Raw genomic sequence first — 19,616 nt, 5'->3', positions numbered from 1 at the left:
CTCATGTACAGTAGATGGCAGTATGCACCTGAAAGTTGCTTGCGACCTTTCATAATAGAGAAGAAGAAGGAAAACTCCACATGGAAGTTTTTGAAGATGGCCTATGAAGCATGATGCTGTCCTCACAACCAAAACTCAAAAGTCACATTTGGCACAACAGGACATTTTCAAGACTGTCCTGCATTTAAAACTTTAGGGACTAAAAACCATCCTGAAAAGTTCCTGACTGTTGACTCATGCGAGCAAACAAGTAGGGGACCTGTCGGGTCGGGCAAGAAACCCATTAAACTGCTTGCAGTTCTAGATTAGCCCAGCTTTTTCTGGGTCAGAGACTGTAGGCTGATGCTCAAGTGAGTCTCTGTTTGGTAGTTTAGTTCATTCATGTATATGTTGATTGCTTTGGATACTAAGAAAAGCATGCTAGTTAATATGTTTACGTCATTAAAAATTGCATTTCAAAATTGTCTGAAGTCCTGTGTTTGCATTATTACCGTTAGCAGTCACACACAAATGCTACATCATATTAGTAGCAAGCCTTAAAAGAAAAATGATTTCCTTGTATGAAGACCAACAGTGAATGATCTTACCTGCGAGCCACATAGTAGAACACGGGGTTGCCGGTCTTGGAGGTGCCTGCTTGGTAGAATATGTTAAGTGTCTTTAAAGCCTTAAACTCCTCCTTTTCATGAACCTGGTGCCTGTGAAACAGCAAATATAGGGGTTAGGACTAGTCACTTTTTTTGCAAACTGTAGTTACTTTCCCCAGGCTAAGTGTTGCTTACTTTTATTTTGAATTGATTTGAATTTGAATTGAATTTCTGTATACACCAGAGACCCCGTACCGCATGTGTCTTTGCTGCAAACCCTGCACACTTCACTGGCAGAGCAGAAACATTTCTGAAAAACTGGTTTAGAGTCGATGCAGTGAACAGGGCATGGTGGTGTTTGGTGCATCAGTAGCAGGACAAAGACATGAATGCTGTTCTCCATAAGAAGTCCTGAGTCAACCTTTAACGTCAGTAACGTGCCACTTTAATCTGGCATTTGTTTCGCAAAGAGTAATCTAATGTGTTGCCGTTTTCAATCCAGTAATCAGATTAAAGTTATTTAAGACATTGTACATTATGTTATAGCTAGATTGCCTCACCAGTTTGTTCTGTGATTAGGTACATTATTTGTAGGAGTACAGATATTGTATTTAAAGTTTGATCCAATATTAAGACAGATTAGCATAATTGACTTTTCTTGCTGTTTACTTTCATTAGACTAGGCTAAACACACAGATAGGAGAAATCAGACCACAGGCAAATAAACATAGAAAGTAATTCCTTGAAAATAGGACATGTACTCAAAGAATATAAATTACTAGAACAGAAATATTAAAACATTTTTTGTCTCCCTTAAAATTTGATCAAAAATGTGTTAATAAAGTTTTATTCAGAACTACCACAAATGGTTAAATTTGATATCTGAGATGCAGATAATATTATGTAGAGTTATTTATTTATATCTTCTCTGTAGTTTTGACTTTTCTCTTCATGAAAGTTTCAGTGTCTGTGAAGTACAATACTTCATGAACAAATAAAAACAAAGATGCAATAAACACAAAGTTAATTACTGTACCTGGTCATGAACTCCTCAAATTTGGAGCTGGTCAGGTTGAGACTAGACCAGTGAGTATCGGCCACAGGCTTGTGCTCTGGAGGTCCAAGATAGGCAAGGAGGGTGGCCATCTTGTCAAAAGGTCGCCTGCCAACCGCCTTGTGGTCTCTGGAGTTATTTAAAAAATGATGTCTCAGGTAAGCATCTTATTAGAACATATTTCTCATTTGAGATTACAAACAATAATGGGCAGACCCTGACCTGTTACTGGAGAGGTACTGCCCAATCCTCTCCTGGTTGTTCCACAGCAAGCGGTGGAGGGCCAACACATTACCATCACTGATGAATGACAAACTGTGGTTGACTGAGTCACTGGGTGGAGAGTCAGAGGCAATGTCCAAGAAAAACCTGCAGCAGACATTACAGCTAATCAGGTACTTTAATTCTTTAACTCAGGTTTGGTATGTTGATGCTCTCTTCAGCATCAAGTCATAATATGTAAATTGACTAAAAAGCGACAAAGTCTAATGAACAATGCTTGCTAAATAATCACTGTTTGAGTTCTGTTAGGTGTAATAGCAATTCTGTATATCAAAAAATGTCTTTCTGGTTTGCTCATGCGCTGTTTGAAAGAAAGGTATAATCTCTTACCTTCTTGCTGAATCAAAGTTGCTTTTAACAAAGTCATTAAAAGGCCTCATATGTTCTTCTTTGGTAAACAGCACATGATTTGCGATACTCTGCAGAATCTACAGGAAAAACACAAGTACATATGGAAAGACTTCATCTTTAAAATGACTTACATCATTCTATCTACTCGTACTGATTACACATAAACGCATCAACACATGGGTTGCCTTTATCCAATTCCAATGCACATTCAAAAGACGAGGTTCAAGACATTCAATCAGATAGCCATCTCCCTTAAATCTAAACTTACATTGGAAAAACTTTCAAATCCGTTTTGCCTGGGCTTTAGCAAGACGAGAGGCTTACTTTTTACTTTGGATGAACTCCCATTCACTGTTTTGTTTATTATTATGACATTAATAGAAAATCAACCTGAAATCAGTTTTTATTCAGATACAGTGGGGGTAAATTCAAAGTTGGTACTTTTATCAGATGTGAGATGCGCATCATAATAATGCATAAGAATAAATCAGAAGCAGTACATCTGGATGACAACCATGGCTGAAAGGTACAATTATAAAACACTTAAAGAAGTTTGTGTCAATAAAGCACATCGAATCCACCACTAGTTCTGACTACAGATCCACACAGACCAGTTGCAGCCTGTGCACCAGAAAAGGCCATTGCTATTACAGGTTTTCCTATTATTATGATCTTGTGACAACACTGTCAGTTCTGAAATATTTTAAAAATTAATCCATAGACGATGTCATCAGTTATTAGTGCTGTAAAGTGTATGTTGTTGTATGATGTGTTTGTTGTCCTTCTGCATCTTATTTTGAGGTCAGAAACTGTTCAGTCACATTATTTAGTAGTATGAGTGATCATGTGAAAATTGAGCAGGATTAAACAATGTGAACATAGCATAAGAGCCACTTGCGAATGCAGTGGTAAGACTCTCACTGTGTTGTTGCATTTCTTTTTTGTCAGCCCCTCCAAAGAGACAACTTGCTTTCTTGGCTTACCTTGGACATGAGCTTAAGACCTCGTTCCACTCTGGGCAGCGGCTTTTTATCCAAGATGCCAGCCTCGTAGGGGGACACAATAGCCGGGTTGATGAAACGTAGGAACATGGCACTACCCACTGCACCTATGCTGTTCTGTGGGAACCGCTGACTCACAACCTGAATGGATAGGGAAGGTGAGAGGTTGGGAGGAAGACAACAAAGCAGAGAGAAAACAAAGAATGTAGAATAAAGAAGAAAAACAAAGGATTTGAGATAAAGGAAGAAGTGTTTAGGCTAATTTTCAAGACACTTTTAAAAATGAATGATTTTGAAGAATATGTGACATTACAGAGCAAAGTGAGGTTTGACCTGGCTAGTAAAAGTTTAGGAAGAGAAATGGTTGGAAGACAATCGTAGTTCATTCAGAGCTGTTTTCTCTGTGACAGTATGGCTATGCTTTTCACGGAGGAGCAGTTTATGCTGCTTTGAACAGACAACCACAGGACCTTTCATTGTCTGCATCATTTGGTTGTGAAAGAGCAGCCAAACTCTGATGCAGGCCAAACAACTGGACTTTGGTCTGCCTGAAAAAGTGGGTTTTGGTTCGCTTGGAAGTGTAGTACACTCAGCAGTGGTTTGCTTCCAGTGATAAACCAAACAAAGGGGGGAAGTGAAACATTTTATATATATGATCCTCACTCACAGTCTGTAGGTACTTTACTTTCTGTACTGCTGTGTTTGGCTTATGTAGGACAACATGACATTGACTCACTACAGATTATATAATGTTCACTAGCCTTGGAGGATCTCAGAATCACATAGTCATAAATTAATTGTTCCCAGTGATGATACGCAATCTCAGTTGCTTTATTAACATTATACGTACTTATGCAACGTATCAACTTTTTCCTCTGCAGTGACAAAAACTAGACATCATTCAGAGATCAAAAGAAATTCCAGGACAAATAAGAAAAAAAGTCATTGAGATCTACAGTCTGGAAAGGGCTACTATACTATTTCTAAAGATTTGGGACTCCAGAGAAATGTTATCCACACATGGTGAAAACACGGTAGCTTCCCAGGAGGTCGGCAGACCAAAATCACCCAACCCCTGATAAGCATAACTTATCAGACAGGTCACAAACAACTTCTCAGCAACATCAAAACAACTGCAGGCCTCTCTTGGCTTAGTTCAAGTCAGAGGTCATACTTCTGCCATAAGAAAGAGACTGAGCAAAAACAGACTGCATGACAGTGTTCCCTAATAAAAACCACTGATGGCCAAAAAGAAGATTAAGGGTTATTTAAGTTTCAGTGATTATGAGCTGATTAATATCTAAATTGGTTTGATGTCCTGAAACTCTGCAGCATGACAAAATGCAAAAAATAGGAAATCAGGAAGATGGAAACTTTTTCACACCACTGTACGCGGACAAATAAAATAAAATGATGTTTGAAAGATATTTGCCTTCAGAGGGACAATGCAGTTGGACAAGGCTTCATATTTAAAGGGTTACCGTGAACTATTAACTCTTAGCGGGGATACAGAACAATGTTGTACCATGTAGTAGTGAAGTAGCAGTAGTCAGATGGCAAACAGTGTCTGGCTCACTCGGTTGCATTTGTTTGTAATCCCTTGTGGAGACCATTTTTCTGACACATACTATGTTGTGGGGATCCACTGCTCCTTGTGGGGACCGAAGTCTAGTTCTCACAAGAGGAAATGCTGTTTTTTGGTCAGGGGTCAGAGGTAGGAATAAGGTGTGAATTGAGTTTTGGTTAGGGTTAAGATTAGGTATGTAATGGGTAGGGTTAGGATATGGGTATGGGTAAGGTTTAGGCTATAGGAATGAATGGAAGTCAATAATTCTGTAGCAGTAGTTTAAAACCACACTCTTACATCTCTTGTCCATAACTCTTCAATGCACCACAGTCGGCCCTCTAGATCAGAGATGAAACTCGGATGAAAGTTTTTCTTATATTTAATGAGTTAGTGACCTCTGCGATGTTCTCTGTACATGAAGTTGAAACTGTCTGCATGTTTGAATTAAGAGGTCAGGTGTGTGTAATCTATCAAAATGATAAATGGTTGTCAGACTTTTCCGTCACCCTTAAAAAAACCCATCAACAAGACGGAAAATTTTCGGAAACTCTCATTTTGGAGACATTTCAAGGAAAATACAGAGGAAACCAAACAAGCAGACTACGCTCTGTGCTCAGCTACTCTGTCAAGAGGAGGGGGTGGAAGCAGGGAACCCAACATAATATTTGAATTAAGCTTTTACTGCTTTCGTTTTTAGACCATCAATGAAGTGAGTAGTGAAAATTCTTCTCCTGTTAGCTTTTAGTGGAGCTGCATTTATTGTTACAGTCTAATGAACGTTTGCACCTCAGTTTCTTTCTCTCCTCAACAGGCTGTCTATTCTATTTAGACTAAATAAATTAACACCATTTTATTGTGCACTCTCTTTTGGTTTTCTCTGTTTATTGTATTAATAATAATAATACCACAGAAGCCTGACCTTAACATAATAATAATCTATAATCTTCTAGGATCTGAGAAACAAGCTAATTTTGTATGTTCAAGTATCTTTGTATCTTCAACAAATGACTAACACTAATTATTAGAAAATGAACAGACAACATAGCTGTAAAAATCTGTATTTTTTTGCAGAATAATGTAGCAATTGGTGCTTTCCAGGTGAATTTAAACTTACAAAGCCGCATTCAGACCCATCCTTCTTCAGTCTGAGATTTTTTAAGTCAAGTGTTCTATTGCTGCTACCTCAAAAAATAAGCAAAAAAACCCAATACAAAACAAAAAAAACACGATTCACTCACCACATCGGCATAAATGATCTGATCATTTATGCTGATGTTTTCCAAATAACTCTCCCGACCATTTGTCAACTTTGTAAAGAGTTTCTTTACTCACTATTGTAGCAACACCTTAAGTCACTAACTATGTAAAGACTTCCACTAATTTAATTCGGCTTCTGGTTGAAGACTGCAGCTCACTAGATCCCTGACCAACTTGTCAGACTGACAGACTGAGTCTCTATCAATGCTTCGGCCTGATTTCCTCTGTCAACATATTCAACAGAACTATTTGTACAAAAAAATTTGCAAACACTCAGTAGTCATCTTATATATGTACTGCATATCTATGCAGAATTTCTAAAACAAGGAAGTGCATTCCGATGCCAAAAGTCAGGCTGTGTACTCACTGGCAAAAAAGCTGGGTTTTGGAAAATAAAACAGTGTTTTATCCAAAACAACTCGGATGTTTTACAGCAGCAGAAACTGGGAGACTAGTCGGGATAGAGGGAGAGATGAACGCAGCAATGTACAGAGACATCCTGTATGAAAACCTGCTCCTCAGCAGGACGACAACACAAGGCACCTGGGCAAGATCTCAGAGGACTAGCTTCAGAACCACTCAGTAAAAACAAAGCAATGAACAAAGTCATTCCATTTTTAAAATGGACTGATATGTGAATGCGAATGTCCCAGAGTTGCAAAGTCCAACTTGAATCTGACTGAACATCTCTGAAGAGATGCCCATCCAACATAACAGGAGTCCAACTAGAGAAGGTGGGACTAATTGCATAAAAATGGCATAACAATGCAAGTACACCCTCTCAAAGATCAATAAGTTAATTTCAAAAGAACGCTGCAACTGGAAGACATTTTATATATTCAAAATACATAAACCATAAATAAATTAAATGGAATATTATGTCTCTAAGAAAATTTGCCCTTCAAAATATATTAATCTCAGGTTTGACACACAGGAGGAACGCCACTTCCTCTACATTTTGCACATTGAAGTGACAGTCGCTCGCCCTCCAAGGTAACATGGAGGGTTAGATTAGATAAAAGTGAAAGGTTTGTCCAGTAACTAGTGGAATATACCACATTTTATCATTACATAAAAGTTGACAGCTAATTCCAAATCAAATTCAAAATTGTGAAAAATATCAAACTAGTTTAACTCTGACAAACAGCAGGCCAAGTTCTATTAAAACTGAAGAGAATCAACTCATGACACAAAGCAGCAGATCTTCCAACTTAAAAGACACACTGATATAGGATGAAATAATCACAGCTAGTAACATTTAATCCAAAAGACTTCAAACTCTGCTGGAACCACAACACCAAGCGACCGCCAGGATTTATCTGACAATCAGGTGTTTGCCAAAATGTTACAAATATGAATTTTTACAGATCTGAGTCAGCAAACAGGGCTTCAGCTCCTTCTTGAACAAAAGCACAGAAAACATCACATCAACCAGACATTGACATCATAATAACAGCAGAAACCCAAAGAGGGCAACAAGAGCATCACAATAAAAAAAAAGAAAAATTAGCAGCATTTATCTAGAGCAGCATTAGCATTCTGCTAAGCAGAGCATCATGAGCAGCAAAGAAATCACAGAAATATTAATAACCGATAATCAGCAATGAATGAAGTAGCTGATGAACTGAAAAAGTAAACAACAAGAAAGAGCAGAGTGATATGTTAGCTAAAAGTAATAAAACACAGAGGAACAGAAGCTGTAGCTTACCAGCCATCTGGAAAATCCTCTGCGCTGTCATGCAATGTGGAGAAGTCAGTCTATGCTTTCCCTCGACTGCCATCATCGCCACTATCAACTATATTACCTTAGTGACTCACAACTTTCAGGCATCTTCTAACATACAGGGGTCAAGAGTCTGAGTCCCCAAAGACATTAAATTGAGCTATGCAGAGTGGCTAAATGTTGATTATTTTTTCTCTAGCAACCTCACATGATTGGCCATTTAGCTGTATTTCTAAGATACACTTACATAGCGAACCAGCCACTACTGGTGAATACTTGAGTCATTGTGTTTTCTTGATTTTCCATATTTAAAGTGAATTTATAAAACTCTCAAAAAATTCCATATTGTCCTCATGCATTATTTGTATTTGTATGTAATTTGAGGAAAGAGATTATGGTGATATAATATTATGGAAAAAGGCCAAAATATAAAATGTGGGATGTGGGGATGTGCATCGTTCCAATTCCACATTACAACAAAAAAACAGACCAGACTCATGTTTTCTAACAGTTATTGTTCACAATAACCATGTTTCAGTTTGATTAACCCTCTGATGCATGACATATTGACTATACTGTCTTCCATGTGTGGGTCTTTTTGGTTTTAATCAATGAATTTTTATGCTACTTTTGTCATTTTGATTCAAAATATTGTTTTTAGTATATTTTTGCTGTTTTACTTCACACAGTATTTCATGTTTGAAATATTTTAATTTTTCACTTTTTTATATATTGGAACAATGTCAGTGTCTGTTATATGTGTGTGGGGGTAGAAAGAGCACGTTTCTTGAAACTAGCTAGCTATTGCCGTCTGTATTATATTGTGCTGTGCGTATCATCCATGACGGTGTGTGTATATGTCCGTCCATCCGTCCGTCCGTCCGTCCGTCCGTCCATCCATCCATCCATCCATCCATCCTCTTCCATTTATCTGGAGTCAGGTTGCAGGATAGCAACCTAAGAAGACACTTGTTTCAGCTCCTCCAGGGGAATCTCAAGAAGTTCTAGGCAACCTGAGAAACATAATCCCTCCGGCGCGTCCTGGGTCTTCTCCGGGTGGGTCGTGCCTGGAACTCTTACATCTCTTGTCCATAACTCTTCAATGCACCACAGTCGGCCCTCTAGATCAGAGATGAAACTCGGATGGAAGTTTTTCTTATATTGAATGAGTTAGTGACCTCTGCGATGTTCTCTGTACATGAAGTTGAAACTGTCTGCATGTTTGAATTAAGAGGTCAGGTGTGTGTAATCTATCAAAATGATAAATGGTTGTCAGACTTTTCCGTCACCCTTAAAAAAAAACGTCAACAGGGAGGTGTCCAGGAGGCATCCTAAGCGGATGCAAGGGTCACCTCAACTAGTTCCTCTCGACATGAAGGAGCAGCGGCTCTACTCTGATTCCCTCCCAGATCACTGAGCTTCCCTCTCTAAGGGAGAGCCCAGACACCCTAAAAAACTAACACTAATTTCGGCAATCTGCTCAGTGGCTTCTTTGTGTACTTCTTTTTTAACTTGACATGGATGTGAACTTTAGGAACGTAGATCGATCGGTAAATCAAGAGCTTCGGTTTTTGGCTCATCTCTCTCTTCACCTTGACAGACCAGTACATCGCCCGCTTTACTACAGACACTGCACCAATCTGTCTGTCGATCTCCTCCTTCACTTGGGGCAGGACATCCTCCCCGACCCGGAGAAGGCACTCTATTCTTTTTCAGCTCATTTATTTATGGATTTATTTACATAGTTATACATTTTTATTTTATTTATTGAGATGATTAAAGAAAGAACCTTGAACACATTGATTAACAAGTTTTGCACATCATTCAACACATTTTTTCTTTTGGTTTTCTCATCCAGACACACAGAGACACACACACAAATAACACACATATTATATACATCGTATATAATGTTAGCTGGCTTGGTTAAATAACTACTGTTAGCTAACTTCAAAGAAGGCTTTTAGGTTGATTTGTGACAATAACACTGTCACAGCACTGATGATAGACACACATTCATGAGGTAAAAATAAAGATAATTATTATGTGTAAAAGGTCTTGCTGTGTAAAATATTATTATTCAGGGGTGACACTTAGGACTCAGTGTGTTTGGTTCACAAAAAAATGTCACAGCTGGTAAGAAACAAAGATTCCCACTAAATTCCATAGGAAAGGAATGCGGGTCATTTTGGACCCACTTATGGAAGAATGAGGTAATAATATAAAACATGCTATTTCTTAAAATGTATAAAAAGGTAAATTAAAAATTTGAATTGCATGATATCCATAACATGTTTGAGGAATACCGGGAATATAAAGAGATGAAAACTTTTCATTACAAAAATATTGCAAAAAGACGACCTCACCGGGTCCAAAAGGACTCACTTATGCATCAGAGGGTTAAAAAAAATAAACTAACAAAGTCATTTCTTTTTTTAAATGTGGTGGTATATAAATGAAAATCATCATTGTCTTCATAAATAGCTTCAAACAACTAAACTTTTGCAGACTGGAGTGCTGAACCATATTAAAGAATCACAAACAACAGCAAGGAAGTTGTTTAAATTTCTCAGCTGGTAAGAAATTATGTCTTTAAGAATAGTTCAGTACGTTACGGCAGGTTAAGGCATGCAGCGTTGCGAGTGAGGGTAAGATGGATACATAGTTCAGTCATCAGATGAAGCAGCATGAAAGCAATGCAGACAAAATGCATTACAATGTCTCCTGGAACACCAACAGAGACACCAGAGGTAACAGTGAATGCAATTTCCCAAGAACTGTTAATAGAAAGTGAATAGAATGTTAAATAAAGATTCTTAGGACAGCATTGCACATAAAGTTAAACATGGAAAAAAAAAGAACAAATTACAAAAAGAAAATTGAAAACAGTATTTTAAGAATGAAGAAAATAAACAGCAAAATGCTAAAATGCTTTTCTTTTTTTTTTGCTTTAGGGGGGAAAGTGTGTAGAGGAAAGTAGATTCACCAAACTTACTGCTTTTTTGTTTTCCTTTTTTTCTTTTAGTGTTGCCTTATTCAGTAGAGAGTGGCAAGTAGCCTACAGAACAGAGATGAGCACAATCATGGTCACAGCACCAGATACAAACAACAGTCTCAACAATCTATGACAAAAGCTACACTCCTTCATTAAAGGACCTAAAGCAGAGTTAAATATGCACAAAAATGCTCGTTAGTCAATTGTAGAGCCTATTGAAAGCACTGGTATTTATATAAGACCGTCAATTTAGAGTGAAAAAAAAACTTGACATAGTTTAATGGAAGCAGTCACAAAAGTCCTGGAAATTAGAAAAATATGCTAATGATACACAAAGAGACTTGTTTGTAGAGTAAAAAATGTTTCATCATGTTTTCCCTCCCTGAGGTCAGAATGTGGTTGAAGGAGTAGAAAAAGCTGGGACATATGACTATTCAAAAGTAACATTATTCAAAGAAAATGTAAAGTCAATATGACATTACAATTATAGTGTAGCCTACGTGTATACATTCCACACTGTTTGTAATTACAACAACTAATCTACTGCTAGATTTAAGTAGAGGCACTAAGACATGTCTTTCGTTTGTCAGAAAACCCCAGAGGAAAATAAAATTAAGATAGCATACATATACTTTTATATCATAAAAATACATTAGTATGGGCAATAGATTAACATACTTTAGAGACTGGGCTCCTTATGGAGCAGTTGGTCCCCACAATGTTGTATGTGTTAAAGAAATGGTCATTGCAATGTATCAACCGTAAGGCTACACACATGCACGCACACATGCACGCACACGCACGCATATGCATGCACACATGCACGCACACACACATGCACACACTCACGCACGCACACAGACACGCATGCACACACGCGTGCGCACGCACGCAGACACACCCATGTACTTCTACACAAACTGACAACTTTGTATTGACTTGCATTCATCTTATTAGCGGCATTCAGACCTAACAAGGAGATTTTAATTAAGCCTATCATAGACGTGAACCAATCTGGTGTTAATACCTACTTCAATCTAAATTTTAGAAAAAATTCTAGGTCGCGTATTGGTGCCCAATCAATAGAGACTGGTCTATTCAATCTAATTCTATGTTTTGAACAATAGATGTTTTTTTAAAAAAGCCCTCACCTTCAGAATACCGTTTTTTAATTTATATTAAAACAATTGTTTTGGATATATCATGCTGTGTCTGTCCTCTATCTCTTCATCTGCTCACATGCACACTGCTGCATGCTTACCTAACCAAAATGTATAAGACTGGCGACAGCAACACAAACAAGAACTGATTAAGGCAGGATAGTACCCATAATGAAGGTGCAGAAAGAGAAGCACTACAACCTTTGCTTCACTTTGCTCACCCCTAATGTGAGCCGAGGGGAGCCCTGCGCTGGGCGGTGTTTGTTATGGTGGCCAACAGGTGCAAATATGCAGCAAACTGCGAAACGAGCAGTTTTGCAGTTTGGTGTATAACGCAAAGACAAAAAACGCAAACAAAAACTTCTGCAGTCACAAATAAAATGCTGCAAACACAAATAAATGCTATAATCACAAACAAAATGCTGCAATCACAAGAAGAAGGATCAAGGGGGACAAACGGTGCAAATATCAAAAACAACTGAAAACTCGCTCCACAAAAAGGAAGTTCTCCAGACCAATAGAGGCAGAGAGCAGTTCTCATTGCTTCAACTGTTCATTTAATTCATCCAAACTGAGGCTTCTTTGAAATGTGCTCAGCTGGCGGTTGGAGTGCGTCTTCCCCTCTAAACGCAGAGTGATCTCAACATGTCACTCTGTCGTTCTCCACTGCCTGTTTGTAGCGACTCAAAGTGTGATATGAAGCTTTTTATACGTTTGTAACATTCTGTTTGATACGTGTAACAAAATCTAATATACATCTCAGGAGATTTCCATACTTCTGAAGATATTAGAATTTACTGAACCTTGCCACAGTGTTTTCTTCCCATACAAACTATACATTCAAATTATATTCCTTTCCTTGGAATTTTTTGTATGGAAATTCATAGAAAAACATTTCACTTTCACTTCTGCTTATGTGTGTGTGTGTGTGTGTGTGTGTGTGTGTGTGTGTGTGTGTGTGTGTGTGTGTGTGTGTGTGTGTGTGTGTGTGTGTGTGTGTGTGTGTGCGTTTGCGTGTGTGTGTGTGTGCGTGTGTGTGCGTGCGTGTGTGAGATTCACAATTCCATGGCTTGGCTTCTGACGTGCAGGGTGAACTTTTTTTTAGTTTATTTGTTATTGTTGTATTCAGGAGGAGAGGCCACAGCTCCAGGTTTGGATGCAGCGTCCCAGAATCTCCCAGTGATCCTCTTCCTCCTGCTGACCTGCAGCCTTTTTGTTTTCATTTGTTTTGTTGATTGAAGGTTTTTGCTTCTATTTCTGTTTTTGCAGCATTTTTTTTTTGCATCACTTTTCTGTTGCATTTGTTTTGTTTACATGTGTTTGCAGCATGTCTGCCCCTGTCGACCACCGTATTTTATCACTCTGACTCTATCCATTTTTATGACTTTGAAGACTTGATCATTTTTGACATTAAAGCCTGGTTTATACTTAAATACCAAATCTCATTATTTCTCAGCTTAATGACTCGAGGAGGTTTTGATCGGGTCCAGCTGTGCCGTTTCAAGGGTTGCATGAACAAATATTGACTCTCCTCCCCTCATCATCTTCAGAAGGTCCACAGTCATCACCGGAACAGAACCAGCCTTGTTTCAGGGTGTTTAGTCTTTTATGGTCCCTGATTCAATGCTATTCCCCAAACGGATAATGGCAGAAGAGATAATGTTCTCAACAACAGACTGATAGAAGATCTGCAACATCTTAGCTTCCTCAAGACATACAGTCTGCTCTTTCCGTTGCTGCCTCTGCAACTTCAACAGGACTTTGACTAACAAGATGATCCTCGTCCACGTTCGAGGAAACCCTTTGCTCATGAACAAGAGGGCCGAGAAAGGCCAGTGCAAAAAGGCCTCTAATCAAGCCAAACAAAATGAATTCAATTGGAGAATCATCTCTGATCTGAATGCTCTCTGAGAGCTGACAGCGACGCGTTGAAGAGTTATGGACAAGTGATTTTAGAGCGCTTCTAGAGCAGCTGAACCACTGCTGCAGAATAATTCTTCTGCTGAATGTTCAGAGTCTTGGCGACTTCTGATCACTTCAATCGGTGAATGTTTGTTTCAAAACTTTTGTTTCTGCTGAAAAAATGTTTATGTATTCAGCTTGATGATGGCATAATGTGGCTTATCTGTTCAGCTTGTTGAATTTGAAACAGAATGAAAATGAAATGCAATACATGTCATTTTAAAAATTGATGTGAAATAACATATTGGTGTATTATCACCATCACCTGGGATGAAGCTTGGTTTAGCCTTTGAGTTGCACAGCAAAGCAGCTCAGAAGAAAAATCTAGCAGAAAAGTGGTTTGAGTTTGGAGTATTGACTTGACTTGCTCTTATGAGCAGGAGAGCTTGACACTGGTATCGGGACACCACTAAACAATAATAATAATACATTTTATTTAAATTAGCATAGAGCAGAGTAAGCAGGAGAAACCAAACTGCTCTATTTAACTCTGCAAATACCTCATGGCCCAACTTTACCTCTCATCTTTGTAACATTTTAGAAATAAGGGGTTTTACTTACTTGACCCAAATACTGCAAACCAAGGTAAGTCCATAATAATTTATCATTACCTTTTAGACACAAAAACAGCACCTCACATTCTGTTTAAGGTTTAGTAAATTCAATTATTTGCCTATATTCCTCTTTTCAATATTTTGTGATGATCAGAATGTTTTGTATATTCATGAAGGCAGACGTGATAAATGTATTGGTCCATGATCCTGTGTGCGTGTTGTTTGTAGATCAGGTTTGTGCATGACATCAATTTTAAACCTATTTTTATATACGTCACCCTTTAGAAGATCAGCCCTAAGTGTGTAAGCAGATGTAGGATGAGACTGAATGATCAGTGATGGGACAATGAGAAGACAAGAGGCAAAAATGAAGGGAATACCTGGTAGAGGCAATGGCAGACACTGCGGAGTTGAGGGGGGAAGTCGCTGGATGAGCCGATTATGGCCTGGAAGAAGCGCTCAGTGATCTGAAGCAGGTTCCTCTGGTTCTCCTCTAGATTTTCACCATGTTCCAATCTGATGACACAACAACCAACAAGTACCTGTGTGACTCATGGTGCCTTTTTTATTTTGAAAAAGGCACCCCGAGTCCTTTTTAGTTTGCAAACTGTCGCTAGTTTGGCTGCTTATTAAAATATAATTAATCCTTCTGTAAAAGCAAACCTGCTCCTGGCTAATCTGTAAAAATTCCAGCAAAGTGGATGGAGCCAAGAGAGATGACAGAGAGTGGGAATGAGCAGGGCTGTTGTCAACATAGCCACTTAGTTGCTATATTTATTGAGTTTTCAGGCTCCTTTAGTGACTTTTTTAAAACCAGCAAGCAGTGATAAATCTAGTGACTCTTTTTCTGTGTTGTTGGAGACTTTTGTGGCGACAACGCTCTGCAGCTCAGCTGCAGCCTGTTTGTCCTGAGCGAGCAGCAAGAACAGGGTTTGCCTTTCCCACTTCTTAAACACTGCAGTTGTTTAAGGGCTGAAACAATTCCTCGAGTGATTTGAGTACCTCTAGTATTAAAATTCCTCGAGGAAAATGCATCTGCCTCGAAGCTTCTGTTAAATTGTATTTTATTATTTAACGCATCGTATTACTTGCGTTGCACAGCGCTCTCACTTCTGCCTCAGTTGTTGATGAAGTGTTAGCAGTCCAGTTTTCAAGTTCGGCCTGGGAGGATTTTATTGATTTATGATAATGTGCGGGTTTTTGTTGTTTTTCTGGGGACCAATAAGCATCTTTAAATGACTGGCGAGACGTGCAGCAACTTTTCTCCTCCCGAAGCGCATCATGACGGCACGTAGCTAGTAGATGTTTCTGTGTGTGACGAACACAGACGTCAAATCCTGTTGCCAACATGAACACAAATGCTATAAATGTCTGAGAGTTCATTTATTAAACTCACTGAATTTAAATGAACTAAAAGCTGGAGTATAGACATGTTTTTTTTATAAACGTATTGGTGAGCCTGCATCTTTATAGTTAAATTGAATAGAATTTCAGATTTTTGTATAACTTTTCTTCAGGTTAACTTAGAGCCATTATTGTTCCAGTTTAATTTTCTAAACTACAGAAGAGTTGTTGTTAGGGAAACTCAAATGTGAAAAATTGGACTGATGATGGTAAGCGATAGTAATACTGCTGTTATGTTAGATTTACCAATGTTTTATTTTATTCTTTTTTTATCTGATTACTCAATTATGCATAAGAATAATCAATAGATTACTCGATTACTAAAATATTTGTTTATGTCACACCGACTCCTGACTCACCACCAGGCAGTGGGACTGTGGGGGATGTGAGGGTCTGGGTTTGTGCACCTGAACGTCGGGCTGTGATGAAGTTGTACCAAGATGCATCGCTGCAACCAACAGGAACATTCAACTTCCTAAGATTCGTTAGATGGAAGGAGGCCATACTGGTAACGGGACACAGTGCACTTAAACTGAACTGGCTCTAATACAAATCTCTTGTTTTTATCCCATTAGTCTTGCTCTAAAAATACAACCATTTGTGGTTTTGGAACTTGAGTGCAAGTCTGGTGAAATTAACAACCAAACTTACACACAGATCAAAACAATGATCTCCTTCAAACTAACATTTTCATATTAAGAAAAAAAAACACCTCTGGGAGGAAATTGAAGCTGTGGAAGGTAAAGGCTTTTGGTTAGTTAGAAAATCTTGTTCAAAACAAATGCCCATGCGCAACATTAAGACAGGTCAGTAAGTAGAATTTAAATAATATGTAATAATATCCAAACTTAGATTCCAGCTCTATTAGCTGGTTATTGGTAGCAAGATCATAGTCAGCATATCAACATAAAAGGAAGATTAAAATAAATTACCAAGCAGCTGCCTTACGAAAAATTAAACTTGACTTGTTTTAAGAAGGTTTTGACCCAAACTGTGTTTTGGTGATACACTGGTGAACTGTGAGAGGTGCAGAAATAAAATGACTTGCCTAGTGGGGTCCACTTCAAAGCTGATGTGTTCAGGGGTTGAAATAACTCCCCTTAACAAAGGCTCCAATAACTTCTGCAAGTATGCTGCTCCATATACCTGTTACAACAACAAAAAGTTAACCTGTCTTGTTTGATCTAAATTAGGCCAACAATATATTCAATGTGAGTAATGATCTGGAACCAGTTATAATGTTAAGACTCGATATTTGTGGGTTTAAATAGCATTTCACTGACAATGTCTTCACATAACATATAATTACCCTGTAATACTTTTACATTTGTTATGAACGTAACATCTTTGAATACAAAAACACAGTGGACATCCAGTGGGCAGCCAGTGGACGGCTAGTGGACATCCAGTGGACATCCAGTGGACAGCCAGTGGGCAGCCAGTGGACATCCAGTGGACAGCCAGTGGACAGCCAGTGGACAGCCAGTGACAGCCAGAGGACAGCCAGAGGACAGCCTCACCGCCCCTGTAATCCAACTGAAAATGTAAGGACAAAGCTCAAAAATCAGCCAAAAACATGGCTCCGTTCCACCAGTTCTGTCAGTTGGAACAGGCCAAAATTTCTGCCAACTATTGAGAGAAGCTTCTGGAAGGAGATACAACCATAATTATAATAATAAAGTGTATGTGAGCTTTTGATTTTGAAGAAAGAAACAAAACAATTGCCTTGAAAAAAATCTCTCCCTCAACATTCTGGCATTTAGAAATAGAACAAATGTTGGTACAGTAATTTTAACTGACCTAAAACAGGAAAAATGTTTTCTGATTTTATGTCAGACGGTGTGAAAGAAATGCATGCAAGTCTTTTTATAACATATGTAAACTTCTGGTTTCAACTGTATATATCTGACACTAAACTCAGTATTTGCCTTTGTTCTCAGAAGAAGTACACATCTAAAGTCTCTCCATAAACCCAGAGTGAAACAACTGGTCAATAATAAATAAACGCTCAACTTAGTTTTATTAATCGTAGAATGACAATGTTCTGATCTTCTACCACATATCAGTGATATCAGTGTGTTGTCCGTTTGAGTCAGAAATATCAAAGCTTGTCTTCCTCAAATTTATGAGACACGTAAGAGTGAGATTTGAGCATGCGACGCTAATCCCGATTCTTGTGACCAAAGCATTTTTAGGACCTCGACTTTATTCTAACTGTGTTGTTTGGTTTCACCTTGAAACAGAAGGTCATTATTTTGCTGGCGAGGCTGTTCCCTCTGAAGAGTGTCTGCATGGAGTCGGCCAGTTCCACCTCTTTAGAGAACATGTTCCACAACAGCTGGTAGAGTAAGTGGCGGGAGTCAAAAAGGGTCACCAGAACTCGAGCCAACTCATCCTGGAAATCAGAGATGAGATGGGTCATGACCACAAACACACTTTATGCAGAGGCTGACCAATCCAGAAACTAATACTCTTAATAAAGAATAACCATCAACCAAAATAACTGATATTATTAGTTGTGATCCAGCAACCAACAGAAAGAATTCACAAAGTAAACATCACAACTGACATTGTGCTAGGATTTAAAAAAACATTTGTATTTAGCGCAGAAACATTATTTTATGCAATGTGGTGATGTTAATGAATGTAGCATGAACACACATTGTTCTTGTGCAAAGGTGACTAAGCGAACATTTAATACTGGTTTAAATAATGCACTAATTAAATTCTTGTAACAACTGAAGTGTGCTTTGATGGAGAATTATTCAGATTTAACTGTAAATAAAAATGCCAAGAAACATTCAGAAGTTCAACAATTTTGCAAAACATAGCCTCACTAAAGAACTACTTTTCTGTGTTGCTTGGAACACATTGGTTATAATACCTCGGCACCAAGCCAAGTCAAAGTCAAACGCATCCAAATGTAAGTTTCTTCTTCTAAAGTCTGCAGAATACAAGTATTTATGCAAAATTTTTGACCTATCATACAAAAAAGCTGGACGACATACCCACTGAGAGCCAGGAACAACATTAGCCAATGCCATGGCAATGGGCAGCTCTCCTTGGTCTCCCATCATGGTAACGAGCTCCACCAGTCTCTCAAAGCGGTCAGCTAGGACTGTCTCTGCCAACGTATCAAATTCTGTTCCCTGTTGCAAAATCTTGGTCAGCACCTCCATGAAAGTGGCTCGAGTCTGCAGATCCTTGTGATAGCCTAAACCTAAAAAAAAAACATGATACACATTGTTTCTACTCTGCAGATCTTAACAGAAATGTAAAAAAACAAACAAAAAAATCAAATAAAGTCTCAACATTCTGGCAAAATCCATAGCAGAATACTGACCAATGGAATGCATGAGGCCACTGTCCACATTAGCATTGAGCAGGTTGGACATGGCCAAGATGGTACAATGGCGAAGGGACGCCAGGCGCCGGGACATTCCTCGTTTCCGCCCCCCCACTGTCTGACCCTCATCTTCGACCTCGCTGCAGTCATTCAACAGGTTCATGAACAGGGTGAAATACCTGCACACAGCACAAAGTACAAGGTCTAACAATTCACCCCTAAATGAACACACCGTCATCATATTTTAGACTTAGAGTTTATTTCATCAGGCAACATAATGGGGGAGGGTGATACATTATATGTGTATGGTTGACATATGTGAAAAATCACATTTATGTAGAAGTTACGTACTGCACCTGTAAGTGTTTCAGAT

General features: G+C 38.5%; 1 protein-coding gene across 4 annotated transcripts in view; it reads right to left on the bottom strand.

Moving 5' to 3' along the window:
• The window catches only part of nf1a (neurofibromin 1a), a 73,427-nt gene that overhangs the window by 35,890 nt on the left and 17,921 nt on the right, over window positions 1–19,616 (bottom strand). For 2 of the 4 annotated variants that reach the window (XM_055045707.1, XM_055045709.1), the window contains exons 25-35: window positions 19,241–19,422; window positions 18,906–19,117; window positions 18,131–18,292; window positions 16,946–17,043; window positions 14,874–15,009; window positions 10,818–10,880; window positions 3,258–3,416; window positions 2,254–2,351; window positions 1,864–2,010; window positions 1,624–1,770; window positions 588–698 (exon numbers count right to left, since the gene is read on the bottom strand). In XM_055045707.1, coding sequence (XP_054901682.1) covers window positions 588–698; window positions 1,624–1,770; window positions 1,864–2,010; window positions 2,254–2,351; window positions 3,258–3,416; window positions 10,818–10,880; window positions 14,874–15,009; window positions 16,946–17,043; window positions 18,131–18,292; window positions 18,906–19,117; window positions 19,241–19,422 — 1,515 coding nt within the window. Of the gene's footprint in view, window positions 1–587; window positions 699–1,623; window positions 1,771–1,863; window positions 2,011–2,253; window positions 2,352–3,257; window positions 3,417–8,121; window positions 8,944–10,817; window positions 10,881–14,873; window positions 15,010–16,945; window positions 17,044–18,130; window positions 18,293–18,905; window positions 19,118–19,240; window positions 19,423–19,616 lie in introns of those variants that run through there. The other 2 variants (XM_055045710.1, XM_055045711.1) reach the window with 2 other exon arrangements.

This window comes from Poeciliopsis prolifica, unplaced genomic scaffold (assembly GCF_027474105.1).
Source record: "Poeciliopsis prolifica strain line A6 unplaced genomic scaffold, Auburn_PproV2 SCAFFOLD022, whole genome shotgun sequence".
Classification (NCBI taxonomy): Eukaryota; Metazoa; Chordata; class Actinopteri; order Cyprinodontiformes; family Poeciliidae; genus Poeciliopsis; species Poeciliopsis prolifica.
Note: the sequence above shows the minus strand (reverse complement) of the source record. Positions and strands in the feature narration are given on the sequence as shown.